This window comes from Cebidichthys violaceus, unplaced genomic scaffold (assembly GCF_023349555.1).
Source record: "Cebidichthys violaceus isolate CVI_PGR_0920_01 unplaced genomic scaffold, fCebVio1.0.p SCAF_142, whole genome shotgun sequence".
Classification (NCBI taxonomy): Eukaryota; Metazoa; Chordata; class Actinopteri; order Perciformes; family Stichaeidae; genus Cebidichthys; species Cebidichthys violaceus.
The window spans coordinates 14,199-34,186 of record NW_027176310.1 but is presented as its reverse complement, the minus strand read 5'-3'; the positions used below and the strand labels follow the sequence as shown (position 1 = coordinate 34,186).

Sequence of the window (19,988 nt, the reverse complement as noted above, 5' to 3'; positions counted from 1 at the left end):
TTATGTAAAAACATCTGTGATAACCAGAGCGGGAAAATATACAGTCAGGTACTGGATAAATATTGGAATGGCTGAAACTGGCTAAGTTTTGAGATCCTGATTATGTCTGAGCTGAATCTCAAAACAACATCGCTGGAATTTATTTTTCACACAACAGAGTTTAGGGAAAAGCATCAGACACCTGATGACATCATCAGTGACCTCTCTCTCTCTCTCTCTCTCTCTCTCTCTCTCTCTCTCTCTCTCTCTCTCTCTCTCTCTCTCTCTCTCTCTCTCTCTCTCTCTCTCTCTCTGTCTGTCTGATGATGTCATCAGTGACACCTGTCTCTCTCTCTCTCTCTCTCTCTCTGCAGGACGACTCTGAAGAGCTGCTGACGCTGAGAATCCTGCGTTGTGATTGGCTGAGAGGCTGATAATCAATGATTTGGACATAAATAATGAATCTATTAATTTAAGTAAAGAGTTTATATTTATAAAGAGTGTTTCCATGGATACTAAGTGTAGATCAACGTCATCACGTTTTATTTTTTGTCGTCAGTAATCAGATCATTAATGAGTCGTTGATCAATCAGGACGGAGTCACAGCTCAGTTTTACAAACATCGTGTTAGCCTAGCTTAGCACAAAGTGTGACGTGGAGGATCTGTCAATCACTGTGTAGCCCCGCCCCTAAAGCATCCCCTGCTTTATGGTCTGTGTGACTCTAAATGGAGCATAATGTACTAAATGAACATCATGCTGTATTGAAGAAGACTGTAAACTAGAGATTGAGACCATAAACTCATGTTTACAATGTTTACTGAGGGAATAAATCAAGAGAGAAGTAGAGTCGTGTGTGTGTGTGTGTGTGTGTGTGGGGAGGCTCCAGGTGAATCTGATATCAGCTGATTGATTAGTTAATGAGACTCTACTGGTGTTCATTTCTTCAGTGAACAGGAAGTGACTCTGTGTGATAACAAGAGAAGTTCGGACCTGAGTGATAATCAATAACCAATAATCACTGATGGAGAGAGTAAGTCACCTGAGCAGGTTAATAATTGTCGTTAATGTTGGTGGACTTTCACCTGAAGCTCTCTCGCTCCACTTCTCTCTCTCTCTCTCTCTCTCTCTCTCTCTCTCTCGCTCCACTTCTCTCTCTCTCTCTCTCTTGCTCCACTTCTCTCTCTCTCTCTCTCTCTCTCTCTCTCTCTCACTCCACTTCTCTCTCTCTCTCTCGCTCTCTCTCTCTCTGTTGTTCGGTGGTCGATCGGCTGAGATGGAAGACGCCTCAAAGGTAAACTGATTATTGGTCATTGATTTATGATCATCTCTAACTGTCTGCTGTCAATCATTGTTGGTCATGAACAGGTGATTTTGTTCATTAGATTAAAAGTTTCACTCACTTTGTTCAAACTCTTAAAGCTTTATTTAAATTCTGTTTACGAACATACAAATTGTGTCAAGCTGAATTTTGGGGAATTGTGTTTTAATGAAGACAGGAAGTATATTTAAATGTGATGTAATGACAAAAAAAGATTTACTGAGAATAACGAGTCAGAACAGTACATGAGTGTGTGTGTGTGTGTGTGTGTGTGTGTGTGTGTGTGTGTGTGTGTGTGTGTGTGTGTGTGCATGCTGTGTGTGTGTAGGGGGGAGGGGCGAGAGAACAGCTCAGACAATTTATGACGTAATCTAAAACGTGACGGCGTCTCTCACGAGACCACAAGATGGCGCGAGACTCTAAAATGGCGGAAGACAATAGAGCTCTCGTTATCTACACGTGTCTGAAGCAGTTAGCGTAACCCCGGAGCTACATTAGCTTAAAGCTATATGTAAAATAAGAGAGAAAGCAAACAAAACAAAATAAATCCTCCAAAAACAAAATAAGATCCTCCCCGCCGCGGTGGAGTACGGAAGATTGTTCTCTCATCTACAGAAACACAGCTGACGATCTTTGAGTCGCACAGACTTGACCTTTGAACTGATGAGAAACAACTTTCGCCTCCGCTAGCGATGAATTATCTCAACACGATCGCGGCAGTATTGAAATACACAGCATTAACGATCTCGTCGTTAATCTCTGTGATTGTTGAGCATACACCACGTTATAAAAATGACAGTAACTTAAGCAACACAAACGAGATAATGAACACGATAACCTAAATCTGCCCAGACACCGTAAGTAGCCTTACTATGAGATGATTTCGTGGTTGAAGATGTGGTCCTTCTGAGTTTGTCGGTGGAACTCAGGCAGCACGGCTCCGTACGGCGCAATAGATTCTAGAGAATCTATTGTAGAGAATTTCTTCGGCTTCGGCTTCACTTCCGCAGGAAAATTGTGCGTTTCCTCTCCCAGAATGCAAACAAAAACAAAACAAACAAACAGTCCAGTAGATACGTCCAGCGAATCTAAAACTGTTTAAACCTAGGATTTTCTTTTAAGGACAGCAAGGACCGAGATCGAGGGATAAGTAGCGCTCAGCGTTTTTGTAAGGCTAGTCGCTTCTGGCCGTAAAACCGGAAGTCCCGTCTCGGCATCCCTGGTCTCGTCCAATGAGTGTGAAAGGATGTGTGAAATTGTTTATTGGGGGTTTGGCCCTTATCAACCCCAAATCAGGCTCCAGGTTGCTCTGCAAAAAGGAAGGCCTACCCTTTGTCTCAAAGTACATGGTGAGGCCAAGCACATGGGCACATGTGTACATATAAATAAAATGACTTAACCTTCTGGATGTTCCAGATTTTACTGTTTAATGAGTTAATTTAAACTTGAAATAAACTTTAAATGAAGAGGTTCATAATCTGAACTTAGTTTAGTTTTGAGTTCATGACTCACAGAGACTTTTCTTAATGAAGATCCATTTTTAAACAAATTACTTGAAGAAACTCCACAGAATATTATTCCAGAATAGTGTTGGTGTTAAACATAACTAGTCTGGTTAACTAGCACTAGTTGGTCGATTTATGAGAGCAGTGACTCACAGAGAATTCTATTCTAGTGTTGATGATGTCACTTCTGTCCATCATGATGTCATAATTAAACTGCTCCATGTTCCAGTCTCTTATTCTGATTGGTTGGTTATTGATCTTGTTGTGATGAATAAGTTAATGATTGTGTTCTGATTTGTAACTTATTGATCATGAGGTAGGAACCAAACATTAGCTCATAAACCGAGGTGCTCCTTTGAATTGTTACACCTCTATTCTGCACTTTGTAACTTGTGCTTGTGTTGTATGCTTGTGTAAATGTATTATTTCCCGCATTAACAAGTGTGTCTATCCGTCTGTTTGTCCAATCAGAGTCATGATAACCTGGCAAAGGGGCGGAGCCACAAGGCAGACAGGGTTAACCTGCCACTGGAAGTTGAAGGAAACAATAAACAGCCAATAGGAGCGCAGGGGGCAAGGTCAGACATGATTTACACCATCGAAGATGTCCCACCCTGGTACCTGTGTATTCTACTTGGACTACAGGTAACATTGTGAATGGACTGGGATTACAGATTTTAGATTGGGTTCAGACTGGTTTACATTGGTCTGATTCAGTTAGGTTGGGTTTATACTGGGTTTAGACTTGGATTAGTCAGAGTTGATATATTTACCAAAGGTTTAAGATCTAGCAAAACTTCATTTTAGCCCCTTGTGTCCAGTACAAAGATTTCTGATTGGTATCTGTGAGTTTCTTCATCCACAGGTTAGATATTTTTACTCCTTTTAATAACAGTGGTGTGGTTTTATTTTGAGGTTCTTCTCATCCAGCAAATTCCACTGAGTGATTACAACATTCTTTGTTGTGGTTAGTTTGTTATGAACTTTATCCCTTTGGTTTCCAGAATAAAGTGAGGGCTGAGGATGATGGTCCAAAGCTTCCAAACTACACACATTGTTTGACTAAATCACTTTATTACACCAGTAATGTGCAGTAAACACGTTTACACAAACCAATAAACTGATTCTGTTTTCTTCATCGGCTAATTCCCTGAAATGTATTCATTAAATCAAAAACACAGCATCTCTACAGAACAAATTAAAATGCTCCTATACAATAGATGTAATGCTTTGGTGTGATGGGACACTACGGACGGAGAGGAGATGAGGTTCATTTGGACATTTTGTTTCAGATCAGGACACTGCAGCCGGAGCTTTGCTGCACAGTTAAAAAGAAAACATGTTTTTGACAGTTTAACCACCAGAAGCAAAGCTCAGAGACGAGCCAGTGAGACTTGAAGGAAGGTTTGATGCTGATGTCACCTTTCCTTATCTGTCCTCAGCATTATCTGACATGTTTCAGCGGCACTGTAGCGGTGCCGTTTCTTCTGGCAGAGGCCATGTGTGTCGGTCGAGACCAGAACACCATCAGTCAGCTGGTCGGAACCATTTTCACCACAGTTGGTATCACAACTCTGATCCAGACCACTGTAGGAGTCAGGTGAGTGAGTGTGGGTGAGTCAGGTGAGTCAGGTGAGTCTGATGAGTCTGACACGTGTGTGTGTGTGTGTGTGTGTGTGTGTGTGTGTGTGTGTGTGTGTGTGTGTAGGCTTCCTCTCTTTCAGGCCAGTGCATTTGCTTTCTTGATTCCTGCCCAAGCGATCCTCGGTCTTGACCGTTGGCGGTGTCCCAGCGAGGGTGAGACATTGTCTCTGTTCGGATGATTGAAATACTGTAAGGAAACAACAGTAACATGATAATAATAAAGGGATGTTTCTTTCCTCTGTAGAGGAGATTTATGGGAACTGGAGTCTTCCACTCAACACCTCACACATCTGGCAGCCACGCATCAGAGAGGTACATGATGATTATTTCTGCAGTGGGTTTGATTGGTCCAGGTGACCCTTGAAGCAGCAGACCTTTATCAGGAAGTCAGATGGACTGGAGCTTTAGTGGTTACTGAAGCAAAAGCTCTGTGGGAGGAGTTCATGGAGGTCATGGAAAATGACTGTCAGTCAGCTTCTAAGAGGTCAAACCATCCTTATGATGGGACATTTGGGTGATGACCTGCACAAGGAAGGAACACTGAGGAACTCCTGAACCGGACTTGAGGCTTAGCGCTGACTATCAGGGTTTCACACTGTCAGCCTCCCTGAGAAAACTTTGACTCTGGCTGTGTGTTGAATGTCAGATTCAGTAGGACTGATGAGGATTCTGGTCCTGGATCCGTGGACCAGCTGTTTACTCCTGCAGGGACTATGGAGGGACCTTGTCTACATGTTCAGAGTCCTTCAGTCCAAGTACAACCAGAGTGAGAGCTGTGTTCTCAGCAGGAAGTCCAACATGTACTCATGAACAGAATCTGAAGGTGCAGTCGAGGTGTGAAGAGGGTCAGTAAGGGAGACCTCTGGCTTGATTCTCTTACTTTCATTAGACTGGGACCCCGAGTGAGTACTGGGACAGTTTACCTCCCAGTCTGAGGTCCTAGTACCCTCATAGTATCTCAGGGTCAGGATTCTCCGGCTACTAGCAGACAGATTGGTATTTTAAATATTCGACTTAAAGTGTCCAGCTGTAGTTCTTCAGAGCACAGCTGCTTTCTGTGGGTGTGAAGATTTCTTTTGTTTGTTCATCTGTAGTTATTTCTCTGTGTTTCAGATCCAGGGGGCCATCATCATGTCCAGTGCTGTAGAGCTTGTGATTGGTCTGTGCGGGTTGCCAGGTTTGCTGCTGGGGTACATCGGCCCACTCACCATCACTCCAACTGTCTCACTGATTGGCCTGTCCGTCTTCACCACAGCTGGAGACAGAGCTGGGTCTCACTGGGGCCTGTCAGCATTGTGAGACACCTGTCTGTCTGTTTGCCCCACCTTTGATTCCCATCAGTTTACTTACAGAGTGAATCAGTGGATGGAATTTGTCCCCGTAGCTCTTCTATTATTGAGAAGAATGTTCTTCATAGAGAGCTCATTATTTGCTACAATCGTTCCAGACATACTGGTTTGTAAACTGTCTGTCCACCTCTCTGTCTGTCTACCAGTTATACTGGTCTGTCCACCTGTCTGTCTAACCCTAACCCCACAACACCATTATGGTTGGACTGATCTCAGGAGGAGACAAGTCGGCTGAACACCACAAAAACAAAATACCTTATTGAATTGTGGAAGCGCAGAGCGTTGCCTGTCCCACTACACATCTACAGAGACTGTGAGGAGAAGGTTGAACCTTCAGATTTAAGGGAAATTACATCTCTGAGGACCTCTCGTGGTCTGGGTTAGGGGGTTAAAAACAGGCTGCTGGTGGCCTTCTACTTGTCCTCCATTGAGAGTGTAGACAGCTGTCTTCCTCTCTCTCTCAAATTGCCTCTCTCTGTGTCTCTGCAGGTGTATTTTGCTCATCGTGCTGTTTGCTCAATACCTGAGAGAGACTTCACTTCCAGTTCCTATTTACAGCAGGAAGCAAGGACTGACCTCCACCAGAGTCCAGATCTTCAAAATGTTTCCTGTAAATGAGAAATAAAGTGTCAGATCATGTCAGTCCCTCAGATGTTGGTTCTCTTTAACTTTCTGACTCTGACGTCTCTCTCAGATCATCCTCGCCATCATGTTGGTTTGGCTCGTTTGTTACATTCTCACGCTCACCAACCTGTTGCCGAGCAACCCTGATACCTACGGACACAAGGCCCGGACAGACGCCCGTGGTGACATCATGGCTTCATCACCCTGGTTCAGAGTACCCTACCCCTGTAAGAAACCTGAAATCAGCCAATCACAGGCTTCACACCTGTCATCAACATCAGCCAATCACAGCTCACAGTTGGCCAGAACATCTGGTCTAAAAATTAATAGTACCTGTGTGTTTTTCTGTTTCATTTGACATCACAAGATCAACTGTTTCTTATAAAAGTTGTTTTAATCCTCATATTTTCGGTCCCACATTTTAACATCTGTTAAACACGAGGATGTTAAACTTGGACAGGCGTCAATGAGAAAGTGGTCAAAGCTAATTCAACCTTCTGTGATGTCACAGACAATGAACATAGATCAGAATAAACTGACTTCTTGTCTCTGCTCTGTGATAGGCCAGTGGGGGTTGCCGGTGGTAACGTTTGCCGGGGTATTGGGGATGCTGAGTGCCACCATGGCGGGCATTGTGGAATCGATTGGTGATTATTACGCCTGTGCTCGTCTGTCTGGAGCCACACCCCCTCCAGTCCATGCCATTAACAGGTAAACAGGAAGTAATGTTGTCTTACCTGGAAGTCTTCGATCCCACAGGTGGTTGATTGTTTTTGTTTGTTTCAGGGGAATCTTCACTGAAGGCGTTTGCTGCATCATTGCTGGTCTTTTAGGGACAGGAAACGGCTCCACCTCCTCCAGTCCAAATATAGGCGTTCTGGGCATCACCAAAGTAACTGAGGCCACACCCACCTGTGATGGGTTTGTTTGTTTGGTAGAAATGTACTGGTTCTGGACGAGAAGTGATTGAGTACAGACTGATTGGTAATTTTCTGATGTCCCTGATCATAAAGGATCAGGATCCCATGACCTCTTGCAACTAGTCCTCCTATCTCTGCAAGTTATCCACACACCTCTGCAACTAGTCCTCAGACCTCCAAAGCTAAATCTCAGACCTTTGTAACTGGTAGACAGGGTGTCGGCCACTAGTTCCAGACATCTGCTCAGATCTAGTTGGTTCTGGTCTACAGGGCAGTGAGAGAACCGCTCCTTCTTGCCTCCAAGTAAAACCAAACTGCCGGCTAAAAGTTAAACACCTTTTACCCGTTTTTTGTGAGACATACTCAAGTTTTTGCATCTGCTAAATGAATCTAGTGTAACTGAAAAATACAAATATGATTCACAAATCATGGCACCAAGAACTTGCCTCATACGTGACATCTGCAGACAGAAAGTGTTCTCTTCAGTTCATGGGGTGAGTGTTTAAATCGCTGACCCTGATTACAGGTTGGCAGCAGGCGTGTTGTGCAGTACGGAGCTGGTATCATGTTAATATTGGGGTCAGTTGGGAAGTTCACGGCTCTGTTCGCGTCCCTGCCAGATCCGATCCTTGGAGGAATGTTCTGCACTCTTTTTGGTGAGTCACACTCACAGGTAACATGAGTTAACAAATACCTTTACAGGTGTGTTTCTGCGGTCATAATAATCCAGGTGTGTTGATGTTTCTCAGGTATGATCACAGCCGTCGGTCTCTCTAATCTGCAGTTTGTGGATTTGAACTCGTCAAGAAATCTTTTTGTTCTGGGATTCTCGATGTTCTTTGGTCTGACTCTGCCAACGTACTTGGACAATCACCCCGACTCCATTAACACAGGTGTGTGTGTGTGTGTGTGTGTGTGTGTGTGTGTGTGTGTGTGTGTACTCCAACAACTATCTTTGTGTGGACCAATTTGAGTGTTGGACCTTCAGATGCAGGACATTTTTGGACCGTGAGGACATTTTTCCTGGCCCTCACTTTTATTCAGACATTCAAAGGCCTGTTTGAGGGTTCAGACTTGGTTTTAAGTTTCAGGTTACAATGAGGTTTAGGCTAGGGTAAGGGTTGGGGTCCGGCTTTTAGTTGTGGTGGTTAATTTAGTTTTTAGGGCTAGGGAACGCAGTATGTCAATGAGTCTAATATAGGGCTCCTTACTGCACAACATGATCGTACCGTTTTGGTAACTGCTACTGCTGCTGTTAACGACAGATGTGATCAGAATGGTTTCATGTCTCTTTGACCAGTTCAATAACATCATGTTGTTTCTCTCGATAAAGTTGTAATCCTAGAGATGTTCTATGTTTGTCACTTGTACATCAGTGGGGGCTGGCAACTCAAAGTATTGAAGACAGAAGGAAACCCAACCCACAGCATCATGTTAATTTATTTTGTTATTTATCTTATTTTGCATTTGCAATAGGGGGTTTACAAGGATTTCTGATTTTTTTCAATCTTCATTCAGTAAATCTGCAAATCTGAAAGCACTTTGTACCGAACCTTAAAACGTGCTATGTAACTACAATTATTATTACAACACCAGTTGGCTACTTTTCTCTACTTTCTTATGTTCACTGACAAGTTAAGCAGTAACATGATACGGGATGTCCATAAAACAATCAGTGCAGGCTCTTGATAGGAATGAACCTCGTGTGTGTCAGTAATCTGGTGCCGTGCAGCACTAACCCTAACCCTGCTGCATGGGTCCTTCAGGGCTGGACTCTGTTTTAAAGGCCTAAATAAAATGATTGTTTTTATGTGTCAAAGTAGTTCACAATATCCATGGTATACTTTCTTTTCTATTCTGCAACTGTATGTTCAGCATGTCTACTGCCAGTTTGTCAGTGGTAGAGAATTGAAGAAGACATTTGGAAATCATCATTGGACCAACCCAATGTCAATAAATATTGTTGTTGGTGATTGGTAACAAGCTTAATTTCATGTGTTTTGATCAAACACAGATTAGCATGAAAAATAATAAGATTGAAATAAATAGGTGTCCCTTCCGAAAGGACAACAGCAGAAGTCTGTCCTCCTCTGCCCCCCAGCCACCACCACTTTCTTGTGTGTCATTGTTGAAGCATTTTGATCTGAATTTCAATCATCAAGTTTTTACAAAATATATTTTAAAATGTATTTTATAAATTTGTTTCAATGTAAATCCTACAGATCAGTTTTCTGTGTTCAGGTCTTGCAGAGCTGGATCAGATCCTGACGGTTCTTTTGTCCACTGAGATGTTTGTTGGAGGTTTTCTGGCTTTTTGTCTCGACAACACGATACCAGGTATCCTACACTAACACACTTATACAACACACACACGTCACTTTCTGTAGTTTATTTAACAAACCAGATAAAACGTTAGATACTTTATGCTAAGCTATAGAACACAGATATGAGACTGATGTCGGTCTAAACATTAGAGAGACTAGATCCTCACTATTATATGTTAGTGACTAACGTGATCCTCACAATTATATGACCGGGTGACCGTGGTTAACTGGAGTACAGGGCTGCCTTACAATCAGAGGGTTGGCGGTTTGATCCCCGGCTCCAGCTAGTCTCATGTCAATGTGTCCTTGATCAAGACACTTAACCTTAAATTGCTCTCGTAGCTGCGTCTACGGTAGATAGATAATGAATTGTAAGTCGCTTTGGATAAAAGCATCTGCTAAATGACTGTAATGTAATATATGTTAGTGACTAATGTGATCCTCATCATTATATGTGACATTAAAATCTGCAGTGATTCACTTTCTTTACGTTTGTCGGTGGTGGGTGTTCTTTGTTTGTCCCCAGGTTCCAAGCAGGAGCGAGGTTTAGTTGAGTGGAGGTCCTCTTCCTCTTCCTCTTCCTCCTCGTATGATCTTCCTTTGGGGATGGGTCTGGTCAGACGGACTCGATGGCTCAGACGCTTTCCCATCAGCCCCTCTTTCAAAGGTTTCCAGGCTTCTGACCCCCTGCAGCTGCCTGAGGAGGAGGAGGAGGTGCAAGAAAGAGGAGAGGAGGAGGAAGCTCCTGACATCGACCTGCCCGGTACCAAGGTTTGAGTGGGAATCAAACCTGTGACGTGACTGAACTGTTAGTGACGTAAATCTTCAGTTGATCAGATTTGTGAATGTTTTGCTGGTGATTCATTAATCTGCTGATTTTGCCTTCACTTCATGTGATTCAGACTTTAATCTGCAACAGTGATTCTTGCAGTTGGAGCTCGTCTACAGTTTAGATAAACATGAAACTCTCCTTTTTGAATATCAAAACAAAATATTAATAAATGTTTTAGAAAATATCTGCTTCTTTGATAACAAAAAACATTGAACGTACAAATCATCTTGTGGATATAAAAACCTTTAGGCAGACGATAATTACGATCTTTTAAAAAACGACCATAAAAAGCACTTTGAGAAGTACGACCTTTCTTCTGGCCTCCTTTTGAAGAAAAGTCATCGATCAAGTCGGTTCTACTGCATTATGGGATTTAATTGGCTAATTCACAAAATATGAAAACGATTTCATAACGATAGCCTACTACATTTTCAAAATCACATTTACACCAATATTTATTATATTTTTTTTATTTTAATAATAAATCTGGAGCCCAAAGTCCCCTGATTGGCTGAGGGCTTTGGGCACGAGCCCACTTTGCTGAAGCGTTAACTCCTCTACACACGTCAGGCCAGTAGGTGGCGACAAACTCATCAACATTACGTCAAATACCAGAGACCAAGATTATGAGCAGGAAGTGAGCTTATTTTTACTTTAGCAGTAGTAAGTGAAAAACACAAATGATAGAAGCTATTTCTTCACTTTTATTCATAGAACATCTTTTACTGCCCGAGGTGCTGTGAAGAAACCATAATTCAATTCATATGTGTGGATGGACAGCGAGGTTGAGTTGCTGCTTAGCGTCATCACTGTTAATTTCTTGTAAATGCTGAAGTAAAAATGGGGCGACATAATTTATGGGGATGGTTTTATACCCTCACAAATCCTCTGTTGCTACGCCAACAGGAATCAGAGTTTTAAACAATCTGTGTTTGCACGTAAAGGTCACACCCTAGAGGAAAGGTCACACCGGAGAGGAAAGGTCACACCCTAGAGGAAAGGTCACACCAGAGAGGAACATAGACATCGTCTGTATACGTGTGGACAAAGCCTACAACTCCCAAGGTGCCCTCTGGCAAGAATCATTGAGGTTACAGTTTGTGTGAGGAACTTGTAAGTGGTCCTGAACCAGTCTGTGTAGTCCTGATCCTCTATATCAGGGGTCGTTAATTGGTGGACCGCGGTCCGGATCCGGACCCAGACGCTGTCCTATCCGGACCCGGACATATAATTGTGAATCATACATTTTGGCGGGCGCTAATATTTTAACCTGCGCATCTTTTTTGGCCTTTACGGCACTCATTCAGCAGTTCAGGAAACACACTGGCCAATTGCATGCATTAATTTAATCTCACGTGACGCTACTCAGCCAATCAAATGTTTATTCCAAAATGCATCGTGAGTCGAATGAAATTACGCAGACAGGCGAGAGACGGACACCATTGAGAGAGACGGACACCATTGAGAGAGACGGAGAGCATTGAGAGAGACGGAGAGCATTGAGAGAGACGGAGAGCAGTGAGAGAGACGGAGAACAGTGAGAGAGACGGAGAACAGTGAGAGAGAGCAGTGGGAGAAGTAAGTCGGAGAAGCAAGTTAACATGGCGTGCTCTAAAAAGAGGGTAGTGGACCGAGAAAACCGAGCTTTTAATAAAGAATGGACGGACTTGTATTTGTTCATTCTTCCTGCTGGCGCTACAAAACCACTCTGTCTCATATGTTCAGAGACCGTGGCCATTATTAAAAGCACCAATGTGAAACGCCACTATGACACCAAACGCAAATCTTTCGACCAAACATACCCACTCCAGTCTGAACTGAGGGCACAGAAGATAAACGATTTACGAGCCCAATATGAACGTTCCACCAGAATGTTAACAAATTCATTCACTGCCCAACAACGTGCTTATGAATGTTCTCTGAAAGTTGCTTGGATTTTGGGTCAACATAAAAAGCCATTCACTGACAGAGAGGTTGTCAAGGAGTGCATGAGTGCAGTAGCTGGAACTTTACTTGAGGGGAAACAAACAAAAAGAAGAGTTATGCGAAAAAATCAAGCAAATACCTATGTTAGCATCATCAGCCACAAAGAGAACTGGAATATTAGCCCAGGATCTACTAGCACAGCTGGATGAAAATATTCATAAAGCACCCTGTGTTGGCTTAGCTGTAGATGAGTCCACTGATGTGTCTGACAATGCTCAGCTCTTAGTTTACGTGAGGTTCTTTAACAAGGAGAAGAAAGAGTTCTGTGAAGATCTGTTGGGTGTTACACCACTTAAGACCAGTACAAGAGAAGAGGACATCTATCGGGCCATAAAGGAGATGTTAACTGAAAGGGGAATAGAGCCGCAACAAGTGGTTTAAATAACCACAGATGGAGCCCCTGCCATGGTAGGGAGAGAGAAAGGTGTTGTGGCAAGAATGAAAGAGGACAATCCTGAGCTCATCTCATACCATTGCATAATTCATCAATCTGTCCTGTGCTCCACTTTGTCAGATGAATATGCTGAGGTGACGAACATAATTATGAGAATGATTAACTTTCTCAGAGCATCCTCTTCCCTTCAGCATCGCATGTTAAGGGAATTTCTAAGAGAAGTTGATGCGAATGCTGATGACCTTCTGCTGCACAACAACACAAGATGGCTCAGCAAAGAGGCCGGGTGTTGGAGCGCTTTTGGTCCATTAGAAAGGAAATTGCTGCTTTCCTTAAACAGCTGAAGAGCCAGAAGGCAACACAATTTTCTCTCTTTTTAGAAGACGAGAACAATATGCATATTGTTGCTTTTCTGGTAGACATCACTTCACACCTGAGTGAACTAAACGTAAAGCTGCAGGGCAAAAACAATTCAGTTTGTGACCTGATGACAGCTGTACGCTCCTTCCAGAGGAAACTTGAGGTGTTTAACAATTAAACAGCTTTAACACCTCCTTTTCTCTTTCTTTCCCTCTTACATCCCACTCCATCTCTTTTTCTTGTTTAGTGAGAGAAGTGAGTTGTAGCTTGTCCTGCCAGGATTTTAAATCTGGGCTGGAATGGTGTCAGGGCTAGTCTCATGCACATGTGAAGGTGCTCATTGGATATCCTGGAACGATATTTGTTTTTAATAATGTTCGTAGTGGAAAAAGCTGCCTCACAGCTGTATGTGGAGCCGAACATGGTTAAGAGATTGTTTATTATAAAGTTGACAGATCATTATGATGTTAACAAAAGAGAAGAAAAAAGTTAACTCCAGCCACACTCTTTAATTTTTCATTCATTTTTCTAAAATCAAGCACTTTTTTTTAATAAGATGTAAGTTTTTCAAAAGTTATTTTTTGTGTATTTTATTTTTAGATGGAGCCTTTATTTTACTTGAAATGAGAGAAGAACATTTATTTATGTATTTCTATGTATTATTTATAATACATCCAGTTCAATTTGAAAACAGAATAATAATTGTTAAAATATAATTGATGTGTGATGTCTTTATTTAATTTGACAGTTGTTGACTACATAGAGATGTTGTTACTACTACTAGGCATCTATATGGCGCAAGTTAGATATTATTATAATGTTCCGGACCTTTGCACGAGGAGATTTTCTCAATCTGGACCTTCTGGAATTTTAATTGAATACCCCTGCTCTATATGAATCAGTCTCAGTTTAGTCCTGATCCTCTATATGAACCAGTCTCAGATTAGTCCTGATCCTCTATATGAACCAGTCTCAGATTAGTCCTGATCCTCTATATGAACCAGTCTCAGTGTAGTCCTGGTCCTCTATCAGACCTTCATCAGTACAGAGACCATCAGAGAGAAGATAGTCTGTTTCTATAGTTATTCTTAACGCTCGTCATCGGAGCCACCGGGTCAGATTCTGGTGAAACCAGATGAAATCATGCAGGTTCACCAGAAACTCCTTCAGCTCAGACTCCAGCAGAGACCGGTCCACCGTGGACAGACCCAGATCCTCCAGCAGAGACCGGTCCACTACAGAGCTCTGGTGGGAGGAGGAGAGCTCAGCGTCTCAGCAGCTGATTTATTGTAATATTTTATTATTTGCACTTTCATTCAATACAACATGAAATCTTCAGCCTCTGTTACCATAGTTACCTTAAAATATTGACTCAGGAAACTGTGATGAAACAAGTTCTTAGTTTGTAATAATTTTTATTCATATCAAAAATAATATTTCTATAATGATTGTGAATATTATAAGTGTGAGAAGAGATGAGTGACAGCGGCTCATCTTTAATGTGTTTAAAGATGGTTCTGTTGGTGAACACTTGAGTTTTAGAGATGACGACAATAAAAGAAATAAAACATTCATTATTCATTTGTACGTCATTTTGAAGGTGAAGTGAGAATAAACGTGATAAATCAGTTTGAGGAAGCTTCGCTCTACTGTGGTAATGAAATAAGTTCAATATAATTTGTTTTAAGATGTTTTCTTTTTGTTTCATAAACCAGTGTTTTTAAATGTTTCTGTCAGATTAACATGATGGACAATAATTCTGTTTACAGATTCATTAAAAACAGATCTCAGGTGTGGTGTATGTGTGAAGTTAACTGATGGGGGGTGCAGTAGTAGGTAGTAGGGTAGTAGGCGGTGGTGTACACTGAGGACACAGCAACTGTTGGCTGAAACTGCATCACTGACAGGACAGGGGGGGTGGAGCTTATCATCACAGGGGCGGGCTTAGCATAGAGCACAGGTATCATGTCCGTGTGGGGGAAGGATCTGGCTGCAGGTAGCAACACCTGGATGTACTGACCGGTTTCTGTATCCAGCAGCATCTTCCTCTGAGGCGGAGGGGGCGTGTCCACATAGAGCCGCCCACTTTTAGGCTCTAACATCATGTGACAGGGGGCGATGCCACTGAGGATGGCCCCAGGTGGGATGTCAACGAGGAAATCACTTCCCACCTGTGCAGGTAAAAAACCCTGAACACGACATAGAAAGTGCTGTTGCTGAAGTTGCTGTTGAGGTGTCTGTTGCTCATGTTGCTTCTGTGTTGCAGGTGTCAGCGTGTTGCCGTTGCTCTGCTGGTCCAGGTGGTCGGAGGTGTTTCCAGACGACCAGATCTCCTCAGACCTCCTCAGCAAGTGAGTGAGGACAGGTTGGGGGGGCTGGGGGTGGATGTTGCTCAGAGGGCTGTTCATGACCTTCTCCAGGTGAGGGTGCAGGGTAGGGGGGTAGAAACATGAATGGAGGATCTGTTTGGAGGAGCTGGGAGCAGACTGAGAGGACACACCCAGCATGGTCTGTTGCTGGACAGAGAGTGGAGGCTGGATGGAGGGAGGGGAGGTCCCGGCCTGGTGACGTACACCTCGGCCTCTCTCTGATTGGCTAAACTGTGACAGGTCTCTGCTGATAGGTGGGTTTGTGGGACAGGTGACATCATCCACCTTTCTCCTGCTTACTATTGGCCCGCTGCCTCGTCTTTGCTCTGTGATTGGACGACTGAATCTGTCGCTGTGTTGCCTGTTCTCTGATTGGCTGAGAGATGCAGTGACCTTTGCGGGTTGTCTTCTGATCCCCACAGCCTGCTGGTAGGTGGGGGGTGGGCTGTCATTCTGACCAATCAGCTTGAAGCTTGTTGGCTTGTTGTTCTCAGGTGTTGTGGAGAACGAGAGGCTGTAGGTGTTTTTAACTAAATTCCTCATGTCTCTCACCACATGGACTGGGGCTTTAAAGACACTTCTACCTGTCTCACCCCCTAGACAGCTGGTCTCCCCTCGCTCCCCCTCCCTCACCCTCTGCTGTTCTGCAGGCTGAGGAAGGCCAGGTAACCGTGCAGGTTTCTTCTGAAGATGAAAGCTTTGACAGTTGTTCTGCTCCACCTGCATCTTCTTAGACAGAATATCCTTAATGATGCAGGAGGCCATCTTTGTTTTAGTTTCGTCCAAAGAGAAGGACTTCAGCAGCCTTGGTGCTAAAAACAACAAACAGGAGACAAACTCAGGTGTTTTTACACCTGAGACCTGATCACAAGCTCAGACTGAGGACAGGTAGAGTTTATATATCTACAACAAACAACTTTACCTGAACAAGGTGTTGGAGATCAGCAGGACCTGTTAAGTCTCTTCAAAATAAAAGCCTTCGATCAGACCTTTAACATTAAGTCTCTTCACAATAAAAGTCTTCGATCGGACCTTTAACATTCCAGCTCTGAACACCTGACTACAGGTGAGACTGTGAACAGGTGTTGTTACCTTGACTACCCTTGTAGAACCCGTTGCCGTCCACATCACTGCTGGTTGTCGAGTGTGTGTGGAAAGAGGCGGGCATACTGTGTTGCCGTAGCAACAGGTCAGGGTAGTGAGCAGGTTCATCCTTCAGTATCACCTGGACAGGTAGACAGGTAAACAGGTAGTACAGGTCACCAGACAGACAGACAGACAGACAGACAGACAGACAGACAGGTATAACAGGTAGACAGGTAAACAGACAGACAGGTAGTACAGGTCACCAGACAGATAGACAGACAGACAGACAGGTAAACAGACAGACAGACAGACAGACAGACAGACAGGTAGGAAAGGTAGACAGGTTCAGACAGGTGAAAAGATGGAAGTCATACCTGCAGCTTCTCTGCGTTTTTCTTCTTCTTCAGTTGAATCAGTCGTTTTGGGACCATCTTCACCGCCTGAAGAACACAATCAAAGCGTCACCATGTTGTCAGTTACTCAGTCTGTCAGTTAGTTAACTCATTGGTTAGTTAGTCAGCTTGTTAATTCTTCAGTTAGTTATTTAGTTAGTGGGTCAGTCTGTCCATCAGTTAGTTAGTTAGTTAGTTAACTCGTCAGTTGGTCAACTAGTTAGTTAGTGGGTCAGTCTGTCCGTCAGTTAGTTTGATGAAGATGAATCTTACCTGCGTTTCCATGGTAACATCTATACACTCAAAGCCGCTCTCTGGATCTGACTCCTCCTCCTCCTCTGATGGAAGGATGACGGAGGGAGAGAAGTGGAAGGAGAGGTCCTCCTCCGACCAGTCACTGATGCTCCTCTCTTCATCCTCTTCATCAGAGTGACAGATGGACGAGTCGTCCAGGTACTTTGCCTCAGACTGACCTGTACAGGTGAACTCAGAGCTCTTTACAGGAACTAGTGAGCATGGTGGAGGGATCTGTGTCTTAGAGTCGTGATGAGGCAGCAGATCAACTTCAGGGCAGCGGTGAGTGCTGAGGAAGAAGTCCCTCCCTCCTCTTCCTCTTCTTCCTCCTTCACCCAGTCTGGTGCTCATAGTTTATAGTTCAGTGTAAAGACTTAATTTGTTCAATTCCAGCGGTTTGTCTGTGAAACATGACAGATTTCCCCTTTAACATGTTTAGTATCAATATGATTAATATGATTAAACACATTAGTGTCATGATTAAACACATGATTAATATCATGACTAATATCATGACTAAACACATAATCAGGGTTATAAACTACATACAACACACTGTACTGAACCCTTCAACACAAAATGTTAACGTTAAACCAACAATAATAAAATACATCAGGAGATCAGTCATAATGTGTGCATTGTGCTCTGCATTGATATGATTGGATGTTCTTACAAACCAGACTTCAATCCTCTGAACTAAAATCTTTTTTATTAAAGACGAAATTGATGAATCCACTTTTTTTGTTTTGTTTCACAACTGTGACTAAAGTGTCTTTTATTCCCCATTTCACAAATAATACATAATAACAATCTATCAACAAATACTTCAATCAATAACTGTAGTGATCTGAGACCAGATGATTTTAAACTCCATCTTACCTCAAGATTCACTCTCTGACACAAACTTTTCTGGACCAAGATCAGGTCCAACAAGAACCAGGTTTAGACTTCTTATAGAGGTCCTGGTTAAAGCTGAGGTTAGTGGTCAGAGTCCAGGACCAGGTCCAGTCTAACAGTAAAGTTTACCGAGAATTCTTTTGTTTTTTTTATCTGTCAAAGCTGGTTTTGAGGAAGTTCTGGTCCCGGAATGGGCTGTGGGATCCTGGTGGTTTCAGTTCAAACTCGCCTCAACGCTGGCCCAGTATTGGGGCAATTGACACAGACTGCAGGAGAAAGAGAGAGCGATAGATAAAGAGAGAGAGAGACTGAGTGTTGGTGACAGACTGCAGGTTCAGAGAGAGAGAGAGGACGTATCAGACTGCAGGTTTCTATTTTTAGGAGGTGATTGACAGACAAGGCTGCAGCTATCTCGTCTGTCTGTCTGTCTGTCTCTCTGTCTCTCTGTCTGTCTCTCTCTCTGTCTGTCTCTCTTTCTCTCTCTCTCTCTCTCTCTCTCTCTCTCTCTCTTTGGGTTAGGGGGGTTTAGGTTAGTTTGAAAGCAAGGTATTCTTGACGAATACCCAAAGGGACACACAGGGAGAATTTTTTTTAAAAAGTCTCAGAGTTTCTTTAAAAACCCCCCTTCCTATCTCCAGGCCATGGTCAAGCCTTACACCCCCGCCCGACCACTTCTCTCTGCTGCCTCGGGGCGATCGGTCGCCCCGTCGCTCAGAGGTCCTGGCGGCCGATCGACCCGGTCACGTCTGTTTTCTGTCCTGGTTCCTCAGTGGTGGAATGAACTTCCCACTGACGTCAGGAGAGCGGAGTCGCTGCCCATCTTTCATCAGGCTGAAGACCCACCTCTTCAGGAAGTGCTACCCTGAGCCTTCCACTCAGCACTTATTATATTCATACTAGCTTGTTGCACTTATTGTATTCGTATTACTTATAGCACTAACTGTTTCTCTTGTTTCTGTACTTTGGCTCTGAGTTATGCTCTGCTTCAGGCTCTTAGATGCTTGTTTGGAAAAGGAAATGTACTTATGACTTCTGGTGACTAGTAGTTCTTTTGATTACCAATGTTGATGCACTTATTGTAAGTCGCTTTGGATAAAAGCGTCTGCTAAATGACTGTAATGTAATGTAATGTAAAAAAAACATTTCTGTTTAAAATCCCTATAGCTGCCATAGACTCCTATTGGATTAGGGTGAAATCGTATTCCCATAGATCTCCCTGCGTCATCTTCCGACTTTGCGGTTGTATAGAGATCTAAGGTCATTTCAGTCCAAATCTTACACGCCATGTAATGAAGACCCTCTCCAAGCATTACAAGCATATGTGGACTGCTTCAAGACAATAAGAGACACACACTCAGGGTTGAATGTGTTATTGTACTGTTGATTGGTTTCTGGGTTAGAGTTGGGGGTTAGGAGTTAGGGGATTGTGATCACTTTGCTGGGAATCAGCAAAATGATCTGTGCGCTGTCCATCACTACCTCACACCGTGAACCTCCTACCTCTCATTCAGGCCTTTAGGGTGTCTGGTATCCAGTCTGGATGTTAGGGTTAGGTTTGGGTGGGAACGTGGCCTCCTGGTGGAGGTCACGGGAGGCACAGGCACAAGGGGAACATTTATCTAAAAAGATTTTGGAGTTGTTCTTTCATTAGGTGCATGGTTTTGCTAAAAGTCCCCCTAATAAACAACCTTTTAAAAGAAAAGTTCAAAGAAG

General features: G+C 43.2%; 2 protein-coding genes across 2 annotated transcripts; one reads left to right on the top strand and one right to left on the bottom strand.

The window, feature by feature from the left end:
* The first annotated feature begins 383 nt into the window (after positions 1-383).
* On the top strand, positions 384-10,681 carry slc23a1 (solute carrier family 23 member 1). Its single transcript, XM_068709307.1, has 14 exons — positions 384-1,272; positions 3,276-3,449; positions 4,247-4,404; positions 4,513-4,601; positions 4,693-4,760; positions 5,562-5,743; positions 6,287-6,407; positions 6,492-6,648; positions 6,985-7,132; positions 7,208-7,313; positions 7,868-7,997; positions 8,091-8,234; positions 9,583-9,678; positions 10,192-10,681. The coding sequence occupies exons 1-14, from the start codon at positions 1,003-1,005 to the stop codon at positions 10,440-10,442; spliced, it is 2,094 nt and encodes a 697-aa protein (XP_068565408.1). The 5' UTR covers positions 384-1,002; the 3' UTR covers positions 10,443-10,681.
* A 3,631-nt stretch (positions 10,682-14,312) lies between these two features.
* On the bottom strand, positions 14,313-18,565 carry LOC137871485 (uncharacterized). Its single transcript, XM_068709308.1, has 5 exons — positions 18,258-18,565; positions 17,358-17,779; positions 17,067-17,132; positions 16,699-16,831; positions 14,313-16,418 (listed from the first exon to the last, which is right to left on the bottom strand). The coding sequence occupies exons 2-5, from the start codon at positions 17,727-17,729 to the stop codon at positions 15,025-15,027; spliced, it is 1,965 nt and encodes a 654-aa protein (XP_068565409.1). The 5' UTR covers positions 17,730-17,779; positions 18,258-18,565; the 3' UTR covers positions 14,313-15,024.
* Between the last annotated feature and the right edge of the window lie 1,423 nt (positions 18,566-19,988).

Excerpts from the sequence above, each read along its gene's own strand:
- slc23a1 (XM_068709307.1), top strand. The coding sequence starts at position 1,003 with ATGGAGAGAGTAAGTCACCTGAGCAGGTTAATAATTGTCGTTAATGTT. Across the intron at positions 4,405-4,512 it reads CAGACCACTGTAGGAGTCAG|GCTTCCTCTCTTTCAGGCCA; the intron begins GTGAGTGAGTGT and ends GTGTGTGTGTAG. Across the intron at positions 4,761-5,561 it reads GGCAGCCACGCATCAGAGAG|ATCCAGGGGGCCATCATCAT; the intron begins GTACATGATGAT and ends TCTGTGTTTCAG.
- LOC137871485 (XM_068709308.1), bottom strand. The coding sequence starts at position 17,729 with ATGAGCACCAGACTGGGTGAAGGAGGAAGAAGAGGAAGAGGAGGGAGG. Across the intron at positions 17,133-17,357 it reads ATGTTACCATGGAAACGCAG|GCGGTGAAGATGGTCCCAAA; the intron begins GTAAGATTCATC and ends TGTGTTCTTCAG. Across the intron at positions 16,419-16,698 it reads GTTCTACAAGGGTAGTCAAG|CACCAAGGCTGCTGAAGTCC; the intron begins GTAACAACACCT and ends TGTTGTTTTTAG.